Source organism: Peromyscus maniculatus, chromosome 11 (genome assembly GCF_049852395.1).
Source record: "Peromyscus maniculatus bairdii isolate BWxNUB_F1_BW_parent chromosome 11, HU_Pman_BW_mat_3.1, whole genome shotgun sequence".
Lineage (NCBI taxonomy): Eukaryota > Metazoa > Chordata > Mammalia > Rodentia > Cricetidae > Peromyscus > Peromyscus maniculatus.
In genome coordinates, this window is record NC_134862.1 from 97,817,779 (window position 1) to 97,832,172 (window position 14,394).

Here is a 14,394-nt window from a genome sequence, read left to right on the forward strand (position 1 = left end):
TTGCTCTTGCAAAGACTTCCTTTCGGTACTGTTAACAGTGGTGAGGATGGGCATCATTGTCTTCTTTCAAAAGAAAGCAAGCAAGCTTTTTCCTTTTGCCCAAGTATAGTATGTGATAGCTGTTATATATAAATGTTCTTCAGTCCATGGAAGTATGATTATATGTGCAATTATTTAGTAATTTTACCATGAATTTTATCAAACGCCTTTTCTGCAAAATGAACTGTATGGTTTCTCTTCTTCCTTCTGATGATACAATATCACATTTCTTGATTTGTACATGTTGAACCATCCTTGCATGCCTGGGACCAGTTCCACCTAATCATGGTATGTGTTCTTTTTTATGTGAAAAGGGAAATGCTATTTCAAGAGGCAATTTCTAATGAATTCTAAATGAGTTAAAAACCAGTGTCTTATGCATGTTCTCATTTGCATGCAGGCTGGGATATTGGTTCAGGTCTTACTAGTATATAAGCATCAACTTGAACTTTGATCACTAATATGTAATGAGAATGCTTGCTTCTGTGTCCATTGCGGGGTATGAGTCCACATCTATTTCTGTGTGCAGTAGCACTATATGCTCTATTGTATTGGTTTTTGTTTGTCTGGCTTGGGTATCAGGGTAATGTTAGCCTTATAAAGAATTTGGAAGAGTTCTGGTCATTTGGGATTTTTGGAATAGTTTAAAAGGCATGAGAAGTAGTTATCCTTTAAATACTCTCAGCAAAGCCATCAGAACTGAGACATTTTAGAGGAAAGGTTGAATTTTTTTCAAAGATTTTAACTATATGTTTATGTGTTTATATGTAAGTATGTGCATGTGAGTTCGGGTGCCTGCAGAGGCCAGAGGTCTCAGATTCCCCTGGAGTTGGAGTTACAGGCAGAAGTGCTGGGAACAAAACTTGGTACTCTGCAAGAGCCATGACACTCCTCACAGATGACTCATCTTTCCAGCCCTAAGATGAAAGGGTCTTACTGTTTCAACATCATTTGCTGATTATTGGTCTGTTTGGATTTTCTGTTCACTTTGATTCACTTTGGGGCATATTAGATAGGCTCAAACATCTACTAGTTTCTAGTTTTTCCAGCTTCTGGTAGGCGTTCATACTAGTTCTTATGACTTTGAATTTCTGTGGGACCTCTAGGCCATTAGGAGCATGTCATTCAATTTACATGCATTTATTTGTTCACTTTCCATTGCCTCTGTTGTTCTTAGATTGTAGTTTTAATCTTTCATAGTCTGAGTAGAGCTGCAATTGTTGAGTCTTGATTTGTGGCTTAACTGCTCTATCCTCAAGATTCTGATGGGAATCTGTGTGCTGCTGCTGGATAAAATGTTCAGTAACTGTTAGGAATGTGTTTCCTTTGAAGTATGGTTCTACGCTGCTGTCTCTTTGATGATTTTGTGTTTGCATGGAATTCCCTGTGAGGAAATTTGGGTGTTGAAATGCCCAGCTCCTATGGAATTAATCTTTTACTTTAGAGCTAAATTTACTTTGTATTGGGAAGCCCCGTGTTGGGCACTGTCTTAGTGTTTCTTCACAGCAATAAAAAAGTAACTATGACCAAGGCAACTTGGAAAAGAAAGGATTTAACTGGTGGCTTGCATAACAGTTTCAGAGAATGAGTCCATGATTATCATGGCGGGGAGCATAGCAGCTGGCAGGCATGGCACTGGGAGTAGAGGAGAGCTTACATGTTGAGACAACCAAGGCCACACCTCCTAATCCTTCCCAAACAGTTCCACCAACTGGGGACCATTCTCATTCAGATCAGGACATTTACATATCTTTACAATTCTCCCCCCCCCCCCCAGACAGGGTTTCTCTGTGTAGCTTTGTGCCTTTCCTGGAACTCGCTTTGGAGAACAGGCTGGCCTCCAACTCACAGAGATCCACCTGGCTCTGCCTCCTGAGTGCTGGGATTAAAGGCATGTGCCACCACCACCCAGCTCTTTACAATTCTTATGTCATCTTCTTGAACAAATCATTTTCTCACTATGGTTGTCTCTTTGTAAAGATTTTAATATCTATTTTATCTGAAATAAATGCAGCTATTCTTGCAATACCTTTTTTCTTTAATACCAGAGACTGAACCTAAAACCTTGCACATACCAGGAAAACACTCCGCCACTAAGCTATATCTATCTCCTCTACCCCCACCCCCACCCCTTTTATTTATTTATTTATTTATTTATTTATTTATTTATTTATTTATTTATTTATTTATTTATTTTTTGGTTTTAAGATAAGATTTCCCTCAGTTGCCCAGGCTGGCCTTGAATTTGTCATCTTCTTGCCTCAGCCTCCTAACTAGCATGGATGACAGACCTGAACTAAGAAACTCAGATCATTTTTGGTTCCTATTTGTGATGTATCTTTTTAGTATATTTTTAGTATACTTGGTATATCTTTATAGCGAAGCAATGAAGCGAGTTTCTTGTAGGCAGTATATAGTTGGGTCTTAGGATTTTTGTTGTTTGTTCTCTTGGTTTTTGTTGTTGTTGTTTTTGTAACCAGGGATGCCAAAATGGCTTGCAACTAATAATCTTCCTGCCTCTGACTCCATGTACTTACATTATATGTGTGTACCACTATATCTGGCTTTCAATCAATTCTTAATTCTGCCAATCTATATTTCTTGATTGGTGAATTTTATCCACTTATGGGGAATGATGTTATTACTACTTCCTGTCATTTTGCTTTCCTTGTATTTGTTTGGCAGCATCTAATTTTAAATTTTTAGGGTGCTGTTCCAATGAGTCTTATACATTGTTTTCATAACAGCAGTTACCATTTACCTTCATTTCTAGGTAGAATGTCCCTGTGTTTCCTAGTGTTGGCAAAGAATTCCCTAAGTTCCTTCTTATCTGGGAAAGACTTTAGTATTATTTTAAGCATGTTTCCTCTTCTGTATTTTTAATATGTAATATTATTCTCTTATAGCTATAAGTTTTCTGTGAAAATTCTGCTGCAAATCTGAGTAGCCCCTTAATGTTTTGAAAATTCTTGGTTATATACACAATATTTACTAAAACATACCATGATTAAGGTCTATTCTGGATGAAGCTAGTTTGGGATCTTTCAGCTTCAGAAATCTGGATATCCATATCTCTGAGGATTTTTTAAAATGTATTATTATGTTTATATACTTATACAATTTATATTAATCATATACATTTACCATTATCTTCCTCTGATCCCCACTACCCCAAATCTTCCAAATTCCATGCTTTCCTTTTTAAATGGCTATTAATACCAACTCCCCAGTACAACTAATGCTGCCCACATGTGCACGGGTATACGGGCCCATCCACTGGGGTATGGACCTACCCAAAGAAAAGTACGTTTTCCTCCCTCAGCAGCCATCAACTGCCAGCAGCTCTTCTGACAGTGGTGATGCATGCTGGAATCTTGACTGGCAACAGCTGTGTCCTACCCAGAAGTCAGCATTTCACAGATCTCCTCCCCACCCACCAGCTCTTGGAACACTTTCAGTCATTTTGTGAAATAGTTTTTTCAGTACCTTTTCCCCTTCCTTCACTTTCTATAATTCTCAAAATGCAAATATGTCACCATGGGCCTTGTAAGTTCCATCATTCTTGGTCCATTTTCATCTTAATGTCCCAGTGTCAGTAAGCTGTCCCCACGTTCTGAATTCTTTCTTCAGCTTGTCCTATGCTATTGTGGAAAATTTCCCTTATAACTTTTCATTTCACTCATGAAAGATTCCCGATTGGTTCTTTTCATGATATCTATCCTTTAGGGAATTCCTCATTGACCTTCTACACTGTCCCATCATTTCTTTGTAGTATTTGTCTGCACTTAAGTCTCAATTTCTTTAGGATCGTGTTTATTGTTTTAGGCACTTTGTAAATTTTCTTCAAATTTAGATGCGTTCTTGGAGAATTCTTATTAAGAACTGGCCATATATCCTCTCATGTTTATGTCCTTAGATGTATGCCTACTGTAACATTTTTCTTCCATTTTTATAGGAAAAGGGTTTTGTTGTTTATATGAGATATCGGATGACAGTTTGGTACATTTGGTTATAAGGGAGCTTAAAACAGTCTCTAGTGCCTAGACTGCAGTAGTTCATGGTGGCACTTGTTTGAGTGAGACACAGACTTACAAGGGTATGTGTCTTTAGGCCCAACAGAGGCAGCTCCAATAACACTGGGATTGGTGAGCAGCTGCCAGTCTAGGTGGCATGGGTACAGGGAGAACCAAGTTCCTTGGGGCAAGCGCAGGTGATGCCAAGGATTGTGACCTGGCCGTGACAGTTCTTGAGCCACAGGATGTAGGATGGGGCCCTTTGCAGGTACCACAGATGTCCAAAGATTGTGTTAGCATCTATAGGCCGAGCAATGATGGACTTCCCTGTGTCCTGTAGGCAATGACAGTGGCAGAAGACAGGAACAAGCACACATGGCACCAGCAAGTATGGACCCAAGTCCACAGGCTGTGAGGTTCGTTCCCTCAATCATCTAGTACATATAGCATTTTCATTAAGGCATGTGCTCTGCCATATCCACTCCTTGGGAGGATATGCAGGAAACTTCCATTTGGTTTCACAAGTCAATATGGGCAGTTCTGAGGCTTGTGGATCTGGCCTCTAATACTCCTAAAGCTTCAGAGACTGGAAGGGGATGTCCCTCCAGGGAGAGCCGTTGTAGGGATGACACTTACCGTTCAGGATGTAATATATGCAGACTCTTTCTCTGGTCCCCAGGGTGTCCTTGTCTACCCAGAGATACAAGTTGCTGGCTAGGAGGAGAACTTCTGTAGATCCTCTTATGAAATGCAGGTACTGACAGGTTAGAGCCACTGGTTACTATGTTCCTGAAGTCATAAGGCTTAGCACCCAAAGGCACGGGTGAAACTGGCATGTCCCTAATATTCCAACTTTTCTGACTGAGAAGGGAACTCCCCTAGCTCACATGCAGTCATAGATATAGGTGTTGTGTTGCTGGAGCTGCCTACTGGGTTTTCCTGGGACTTTTATCAGCTCTAGCTATGTAGGCATGGATGAGACCAGGGATTTTCAGCAGTGGGTACAGTCCAACTGTGTTGTAGAAAAATCCTCCCCAATTCACGAGCTCCTGGCCACAGCAGCTACCAGACTTTACACTGCAGGATCCTTTAAAGCAATCTTCTGCCCAGGAAGGTGGAGGTACATACTGGCCCAAGGCTTTGGGTGGGGCCTATTATTTGACAGCCAAGATGTCATCAAAAGGGGCTATTATGGTTGCTTGAGTTCTGGGGGCAGTTCAGAGTGAGCACATTCCTTGATTCACAGGAATCACTTCTCTCTTTTAATCTGTGCTGAGACTGAACCCTAGGCCTTGTACATGCTAGTGAAGTGTTCTGTTACTGAGCCACAGCCCTGGCTGGGGAGCTGTTTTAACACCCATCAGCTTCTCAAACTAGATTTTTCACTTCTAAGTACTGTGGATGTCTCACTCCTATTTGCTGCTATGGTCCACATTACTGCACCTGCTTACATGATGCCAGCAGCATTTGGTCCCCTCCTGGCCAGGACCCTGGTGACAAGGTCACACATTGCTTTTCTAGCCTCTAGGTCACCTTCCACTGGTTGTTCTTGCTCTTTGGTGTTTCCACCACTTCTGATTTCTAGAATTCATTCTCTCTTCTCAAAACAGCTGCCCACTAGTGGCTCAAACTCTTTTTTGTAGTAGAGTTATTTATTTATTTATTTATTTATTTATTTATTTATTTATTTATTTATCTATTTTTGGTTTCTTGAGACAGGGTTTTTCTGTGTAGCTTTGGTGCCTGTCCTGAATCTCAATCTCATGCTGTAGACCAGGCTGGCTTCGAACTCACAGATATCTACCTGGCTCTGCCTCCTGAGTACTGGGATTAAAGGTGTGTGCCACCACCGCCCAGTGAAGGGTACTTCTTGGCCATCTTGGTTCCGAACCCCTGAAACAGTGTTAAATACTGATGCACCCATTTGCTTTTTCCTTTCAGTTTGACTCTGTGGCTGACATATCTGATGTGTCCAGCAGTGTCACCCTAAAAAGTTACACCATGCACTTTGAGGTACCTCTGTGTGTTGCATGGATGCCATCTGCTCTTTGGGCATGCTGTGTGGACTGTCCAGTAAGAAGCAGAAATATTTCACTGATGGGACCATGAAATCAGAACTCTGCATGTTTCAGTCAGCTAGAATTTACCTTAAGAGCACATCTTAGATTATAGTTATGGAGATATTTTGCCTTGCTGGTGAGAACGACAGAGCTGATGATTTATGGAATCTAGATTCCTACAAGAAGGTAAATATGAGAGGAGGAAGAAGGGCGGGATCACTTCCTACACCAATCCAGAACTCTGAAAATAAAATATATATTGCTCTTAGAGGGCAACCATGAACAATATGGTTCACTTTTGACAAGGGAGAAGTTCAAGAGGCAGGCTCCATGTCAGTGTGTAGTTAGAGAGCACCTTAATCTAGCCCCACCTCCCTGGCTTCACTGCTTGGCAGGCCTGGCCCCAGTGGGAGCAACAGCCACCAAGGCAGGACATGAGTACCCTAGGGGTCAAGTGCACTGCCACTAACCACAGGCACATTTCTCAGGGAAATGAGGGCACAGTATTCCAGGTGCTCATAGCTGCAGAGTTCAGTTCTGTTGTAGGAGGCTCTAGAACATCATTTCTTTCAAGCATGATGTGTGAAAACCAGTCCCCAACCTCGCTGTTACCCGTCCATCTCCAACAGCAGCTTCCTTTTCAGGGATTAGCCGACACCAGAATCCCTCGGTCTGGGACACCTTTGAGTATTCGGAGCAGCCGAAGTGTGTCTGTACTGAGGATCCCAAGTCAAAGCCAAATCAGCCAGACCTACTCCCAGGGCTCTCTCCACCGCAGTGTCAGCCAGCTCATGGACATTCCAGACAAGAAGGGCTTGGCAGATGACTCACTCTGGGAAACTATTATGGGCCACAGCAGTGGACTGGTGAGTTGATGGCCTCCTGTACTCATACTGCTGCCCTTGAGCACCCTTGTACTACCTGCCCAATTCTGTTGTAAACTACTGACTTAACCAAACAGCAGCAGCAACACTGTTAACGGGGTAGGAACTGCTGTTGTCCTGCTAGATGATAAGACACTCAGAAAATACAGAAACTGGTTAAAAGGCATAAAATGCAACACTTGGTTTACTTTAAGAAAACCAGAAGCCATAACTACATTCCTGGTATTCAACCGAGACAAGGTTACATGGATCTCAGGATCACCTTGAACAAGTTTCTCCTTTCTCCATCTCCTAAAATCTGCCATTACAGGCAGGTGCTTCTATATTCTCCCTTTAAAAACAAACATGCAGCACCGGGGATTGAACCAGGGCTCTTTGTGCGTGCTAGACATGCACTCTACCAACTAAGACGCATCACTAGACCTCAGTCACCATTTATGAGCACCATCTTTCATAAATTTAGTCCAATTGTAGGAATGACTGGCTTTGAGGGATCACCTGTCATCTCGTATCAGCCTCAAGCTCCCTAGTGGCTGAGGGGATGAACATCGTAGGACTTTTACTAACGATCCCGCTTGTCATCCTAGACATCTACTGCAGTGCCTTTCCATTCAGCTCGTCGGAGAAGAAACTGGCAGAGAGCTTAGCTCCCCTTCATGTCCACTGCCTCCAAAGTTCTCTGTACTCTCCCTTCACCGAAAAGTGGGTGGCTTCATTGAGTTCCTTTCTGACTAACGACAAAATGACAAAACAATTTTTCCTGCCATCACCCAAGTCCTTTGTGCTTATTCCGAAAGATTAAATACATAGTGAAGGTAAAAGTTTTCTTCCTGGGGCTGGCTCAGGTGACAGTGCTCAGCATGCATGAAGCCCTGGTCCAATCCCAAGGAACACAGTGGAGGATCAAAAGTCGAAGGTCATCTTTAACTACATGGCAAGTTTGAGGCCACCTGGGATACATGAGACATTGCCTCACACACAAAGCAAAAAACCTTTTCAAAAATCCTGATCTTGTTATAACTCAATCACATAATTCCATTCCAGATCTAGGTTTTAAATGGAAGGGACAATTAAATTGAATATTTGCTAAATGAATTTTTTTCAAAACGTAAATTTACTCCCTGTAACAATGAAGACATAGATGGAACATTACAAATAATCTGCACGCAGCCACCATCGTTACAGGAGTGTAGGATGAGAGGTGGCTGGGACCTACCCAAGAGCATAAGTCATCGTTTTGCGGGATTGTGATCAGAGGCTTTGCCTGTAACAATGGCCATGTGAGTTTGGTGTTTGGTCCTAGTAAAGGGCCGTGTGCAGGAGTCAGTGGAGTCCTGTGAGGGTGCCAACACCTGGCAAGTTACTGATTCATTATGAAATCATAACATTAACCCTGTTGATAAATACAGTACACGGAGTAGAGAGCACCACGGCACAATAGCTTGTGGCCTGGCTTTTACTCTTTTAAATCTTATAAACTACATATACACAGATTGCAAATTTCCCTACTCTACAGATAAACTGAGGCTCACAGAGGCTAAGATTGTACAGTGTGACACTCTGTGTGTTGAACTAACTGGAATCTCATGTGATCCCTTCAGTGAAGGGAATTTAACAGAAGGTCTGTCTCAAACCACATCCTAGTGTTGGACATAGGCAGCTTTTACTTCACTGAACATGTTTTATGGTTGCTTGCTTTTCAGTATGTGGATGAAGAGGAACTAATGAATGCCATCAAGGGTTTCAGCTCAGTAACCAAGGAACACACCACCTTCACCGACACCCACCTGTAAAGAATGGACGTTATAACATGGAAACCTGGGGTGCATGCTCTGTATCCTGTTTCTCCTGGTTACCACATGTCACAAAAGCTGAAAAATACTTAAAGAAAACTTTTTTTTTTTATTTTTCCAAATAGAGACTTAAGAAACATTTCTCTGGTTTTCTCAAATAAGGAATTGCATTGCCTTGCTGATTTTGTGGACGACAAAACATTTGGTTCTCTGGGTTCTGCCAGGGACACTGTTAAAGGAACAATCCAGGCCATGTCAAGACGGCACACGCTTGTTATCAGTAATGAGATGTCACTGGTTTAAAACCAAGCATGACTACTAGGAGGAGGGCGAGATCCATGAGCAACACCTGCACTAGCAGTCACAGCTCCACACTGCAGCGGACAACCAGCTCTGCATGCACACATGGGGAAGGTTCTAGAGCTGCTGCTGCGAGCTTCCCACAGCCCAACTACAGTCCAGCTGCACACAGCTCTCCTAGCTGTTCCTAAGGACTTAGCTCGTGCATGCAAACTGGGAATGTGACAACCAGACCACCATTGCTTGAACCCAGGTCTCGTTTCAGAATTAACCTGCAAGATCGTCAATTAGTACTTTTCATAAAATATGAATCTGCCGCTCCCAGAAAACCTCCTTTAGTTTTAAAAGTTTTAGGACACTTTTCTGAGTTTATATGGCCATATCTTGTGGCCCTTTGCCAGGGACTAACTGCTTATTTTGCTTAAAAGCCACTATTTACGCCTATGATCCAACAGTCCAGGGCTGGACTTCTGGGACGCTGAACTGTCATCCAAACCTGTGGCACACATGCCACCCTTAAGTGTCAAAGCAAAGAGCGGAATTAAACACTTGCACCCCTTATCACAACTGAAGTGGCGGGGCATCCACAGTGGCTGTACACGTCATAACACACATTTCCCCGTCTTGCCAAAAGTTTCCTACCTTTTGAAACAGAACTGGCCAGTCCACTAAGCTTTATCCACATAATTATTAGGTTATAGCAAAGGGGGCCTGCCTCTCATGGCTGCAGGTAGGCACTACAGAATTGAACCAGGATCATGAGCTCCTACATCTGGGCAGCATTTTTCCAATCAGGAACAAATCATTAGTGAGAAATATTGTCTAAACAACACCTCCTGAGGACTAAGCCTAATGTCCAGGGAGGATGATCCCTTGGAGTGTGATACTTTCCTGCTGTGTGTTTAGCACCATGCAGGCAGCCAACATTAATCATTTCTTTTTAACTGTCAAGGCTGGATGAGGCTCTGGTCCTCGGGTCACTGGGGTTTGCCAGTTGTCCCATCTATGTGAGGGTAGGTCAGAAACCTTGTTTGACCATGTCTTCATTCACAAATATGGAGGAAATTTCCCTGTTGACATGCCTCTCTGTAGACTCAATTCGAGCTCTAACCAGTCTACAGTCACTGGAAAGCATCTCCATAGTCTCCCTGAACAAGACAACAGGTGATTCCCTAGTTATACCTCAGAGGTCCCTGGGACAAAGCTGACCTTGAGAGGGAAATGGGAAATAGCCTTCCTTTTAATCCCTCTGACCACATTAGTCTCCCAAGTATGGTTCCCCAACACTTAAAAGGTCCAGACAGCCTTCACTGGCCTTCTATCCACTGGGTAGTATTTAGATAAAGCTTGGGGGCTGGGGGGGAACCAAACACTGAAACTTTGTTCAGATGTGATTCTGTTCTTTAAGCCAGTCCTTGGAATTGCTACAGATATAATAACTCCATTGATTTAAGCAGAAGTTTGATATCAATGTATTAAACTCTGACCTGTTACATACCATATATAACTTGCCCAGACCCTGGTAACTTGTGTATGCTTTCTAGCTTTCTTATGAGACTTAATGACATGAACAAACCTTCCTGTGACAATCTTTACAAGTTGGCTTGGTGGATGCCACGGCAGCTGTTTGGCTTCAAAGATAGTGTTGTGTAATAGCGCCTTAATAAAAGAAGGTTGAATCCAAACTACATCTGCAGTAACTTAATACCACCTGTGTACATGCCGCTACCCTGAGGGCCGGTGAGTTCCCAGGTAAACCTTACAGAAAACACCAGTCTTCCTACAGCAGAGTGATCCACCACAACAGTGAGTAGCAGATAAAGCAAACTGAGGTTCTGGACTTACTACATAGGTGGTTTCTGTGTTCTACATTAGTTGCTTTATTTTCATCATAAGATCAGTGCGTCATGATGCCTTTACTCTTTGGTTCTGGGGCAGGGAGAAACAGCCAGAGGGCCAGCTGATGCAGGCAATGCCAAGATCTGTTATCTCCAGAGCTAGCCTCTTAGGGAACTCATCAAACAGCACAGGAGAATTTAATGCACACTCAAGGCATTTATTTTCTCTTCTCTAAAACTGAACAGAGTGGCTTACAATAAATAGACTTGCTGTTGAGCCCATTGACAACTGGCTGGACCCAAAATGCCTTGTCCTTATAACCAGTTGAGACTGGTTCAGACGAGTCTCATCACCTACTGGGTCATGCAATGGGTACAGGAATGGAGGGACACAGAAAAGTTTTCTTTCCTTTTGGAGCCTTTAAACTTTATAAAACCCTGGGTGGGCATTGGAGCACTGCTTGGAAGCCTGTAACCACAACCAATTTCTGGGTGTTTGCAAATGGAGACAGACAACCTGAAAAACTCAATAACCTGTTTTTCTTTTGGTTCTTCTCATGAGTAGGCTCCATGAACAAAGGTGGGTGTGAATTCTCCCATCATCTCATGCAAGGGAAACATCCCAGAATGAATTGAGGCTATACCTGGCAAAAGGAAATCAGGTTTTGTTTTGAGTGTCTTAGAGTCTTATCATGTCCAGTGCTACAGGAAGCAGCTGAGTGGACGATGGGAGAATCTGGAACCCATCTGTCCCACCTGCACTGAGACAGAGGGGAGTCTTACGTCAGGGTCGGCCTTTCTCTGCCACCCTGTTCGTCCTGAGCAGAGGCCAGACTGAGCAGTGAGATCTCCACGCCTACCTGTGCCTCAGTCCCCTACTCCCGGCTCTTCTCTCGTCTGTGTCAGGGTCATCTTGTCCCCTTGTCTGTCCCTGCATAAACTTGGGCCCAGGTGCTCACAGTTCCAATTGCTTCCAAGATGCCACCATCCCTCAGAACACTTGGCTAACCTTAAGAACCATTTTCTATGCCTCAACGTGACATTAAGCCACGGGAGCTCAGTGCACACCAAGTGATACGCGCTGCTCTGCTCTGGCCTCACAGGATCTGAAGGCCAAGGTTAAGACACTTCCAGTGACCAGTAGTTCACCCAAGTGTACAGACCTGGAGGAGAAGCAGATGCAGAAGAGAGGCAAAGAGGCTCCAGCCACTGGATGCAGGGCAGAAAGAGCAGTTATGAAGACCAACAGAGCCCTGCCCTCCAGCCTCCCAACTGAGTAGGATGACCTTTGTTACCAGCAGCAGCTTGTCCGGCACCTAGTCCTGCACTATGCAAACTCACACGAGCCAGCAAGGCTCTTAAGCCTCCAGGAACCAGGAAGTACATGAAGCTCTGCTGCTGAGATAGGGTGCTGTTTCCTCCACGGGCTGACTGCAGCAATGCTGGGAGGAAAGCTGGCCCAGGGCCTGCTACAAGTGTGTGCAATCTTGCTACTGCCACGCCCCACCCACAGCTCCACAGCCAGTGCTCTTCCAGTGGTGGGTGGGGCACCTCCACAGCCCACTGTCTTTTAATGCCAACAGAGCTTTGCACACAGTAAGGACAGGGACGGGAGGGGGAGGCCGGTCTGGAAAAGGTATGTGCGTGTAGGGAGCATGGGTAAGGTCAGCTAGGTCAGGCAGCTATGGGAGACCCTGTTCCTCAGTCTCTCCACACAGTATACGTCTTATGAGTTCCAACGACAACAGAGACAAGCTTGCACAGTAGCCACGGTTTTCTGCACCAACAGCTAAAGCCCCTCTGGGGTGCCAGCATGTAAGGAAGCTTTCTTACCCAGACAGGACTTTGCCCCCTCCCTCCCTCCTAGAAGCGTCAATGGGAATTTCGGACCCACTCCACTTCAAATCAAAGCAAGCTCTGTCGGAAAACAAGACTAAGAACTAGAATGGCTCCAGAAACAGAAAGGTGAACAAGTTTCTGCTTGTCCAGCCAGCCCAGGCCCCGGTGCCTGCATTCAGCTTAAAATCTGATGACCCGAGTGACATTCTCCATGCATACCCAGTGAGGAATTAGCCTTCTCCCATTATTCCTCACCAGGAATATGATCAATGGTTATCAATATCATTATTATTGGGGCTCATCGTTTGTGCTTCTTGGCTAAGGAGCGGCAGCAGAACTCCCCACTCAGTCACAAGATAACAGCACACCACTCCACTGACCCACTGTTCCCTTCTCTGGGAGGGCTGAGAGCTGACTGGGTGCAGAGGCCCATTGCAGGGGAGGGACCTTCCACCAAGTCCTTCTCCTGATTTTCAGTCAAGTGTACTTGCATAGACGTCACCTCAGATCCGCATGAGCCCCCCAGGAAATGGAACGGGGTGCTGGTTCTGGTCTAGGGGACCACTGAGCACTTTCCCAGGGCTAGACAAAGAAGTCAACATCCTTGAAAGGCAGAAGACCCAGCTGCAAGGAAGCAAACTGAACAGCTTCATCCCTCCAGGCTGAGAGGGACCCGAGGTCTGCGAGTCTGCTGATGGGAGTCTAGGTTGTATTTTACAGGGCCCTGGGGTCCTCCCTGTCCCCGTCTGTCCTGTCTAGACAGCCTGCCCACTCCTTCCTGCCATTTCCCTCCCATGGTCTTCATCTCAGGAACTCTTCTGCCTTCCTGTCCCTTCAACTCCCCTCAACGTGAACTAAACACACAGAGAACCCAAGCACTGACAAGTCTGTTAGAGCATGCTGTGCTGCTCTGGCACTCACGCTGGCATCCACACAACACACTACCTACCGCTGCTGAAGAAAGCAAAGGACAGGTACAACAATGCAGTCGTAATGCACATAGAGACGGTCTGAATAGATATTTAAATGTGAATGAGGTTTAATATACTTGAGAAAGAATATTCTAGCAAGCCTGAGACACACATAAAAAATGACAGAGGCATACCTATTAAGAAACCAGAATGTGATGAGCATGTTCTGATCCAACGTACACGACAATCAACTGTGATTCCCTTCCCAAAATGAGTTCACTGCAACACTCAGATTCAGCAAGGCTGGAACAGGGCTAGGACAACTTAACACCAGGCCAGGCAATCCTAATGGGAACGCCAAGAAGGAAACTGTAGGCTTTTCAAACAAAAGACCTCAGTCCCAAAGCTGGCTCAGCCACTGGCTACTCTTTCCCTCTGCGGTCTGCGCCATCTGTGAGATGAGAACAACACTTACCCCCTCAGTAGAACAAAAGGCTTGCACTATTTTCCCCATGAAACTGTTTTTCCTTTAGCAACAGAGTATGCAGCTGTGTTTCATTTTTGTCCTTGGAGTCACAGCCTTGACAAGGTAGGCACAGCGATCTAGACAGCTGGAATCCAGCTCTTCTGTAGATGGGAGACCCAAGGCTAGACCTGCAGAACGTTGCTACAGCCATGCTTTAACAAGTTACTCTTCCATGTTGAGACAGAGGCTCA

General features: G+C 44.4%; 1 protein-coding gene across 1 annotated transcript in view; it reads left to right on the plus strand.

Annotated features, from left to right (window-relative positions):
* The window catches only part of LOC102928770 (usherin), a 418,898-nt gene extending 405,415 nt beyond the window's left edge, over positions 1-13,483 (plus strand). The window contains exons 50-51 of the mRNA XM_076548181.1: positions 6,757-6,978; positions 8,700-13,483. Of these exons, the coding sequence (XP_076404296.1) occupies positions 6,757-6,978; positions 8,700-8,789 (312 nt within the window). The 3' untranslated portion in view covers positions 8,790-13,483. The remainder of the gene's footprint in view (positions 1-6,756; positions 6,979-8,699) is intronic.
* Positions 13,484-14,394: the final 911 nt, after the last annotated feature.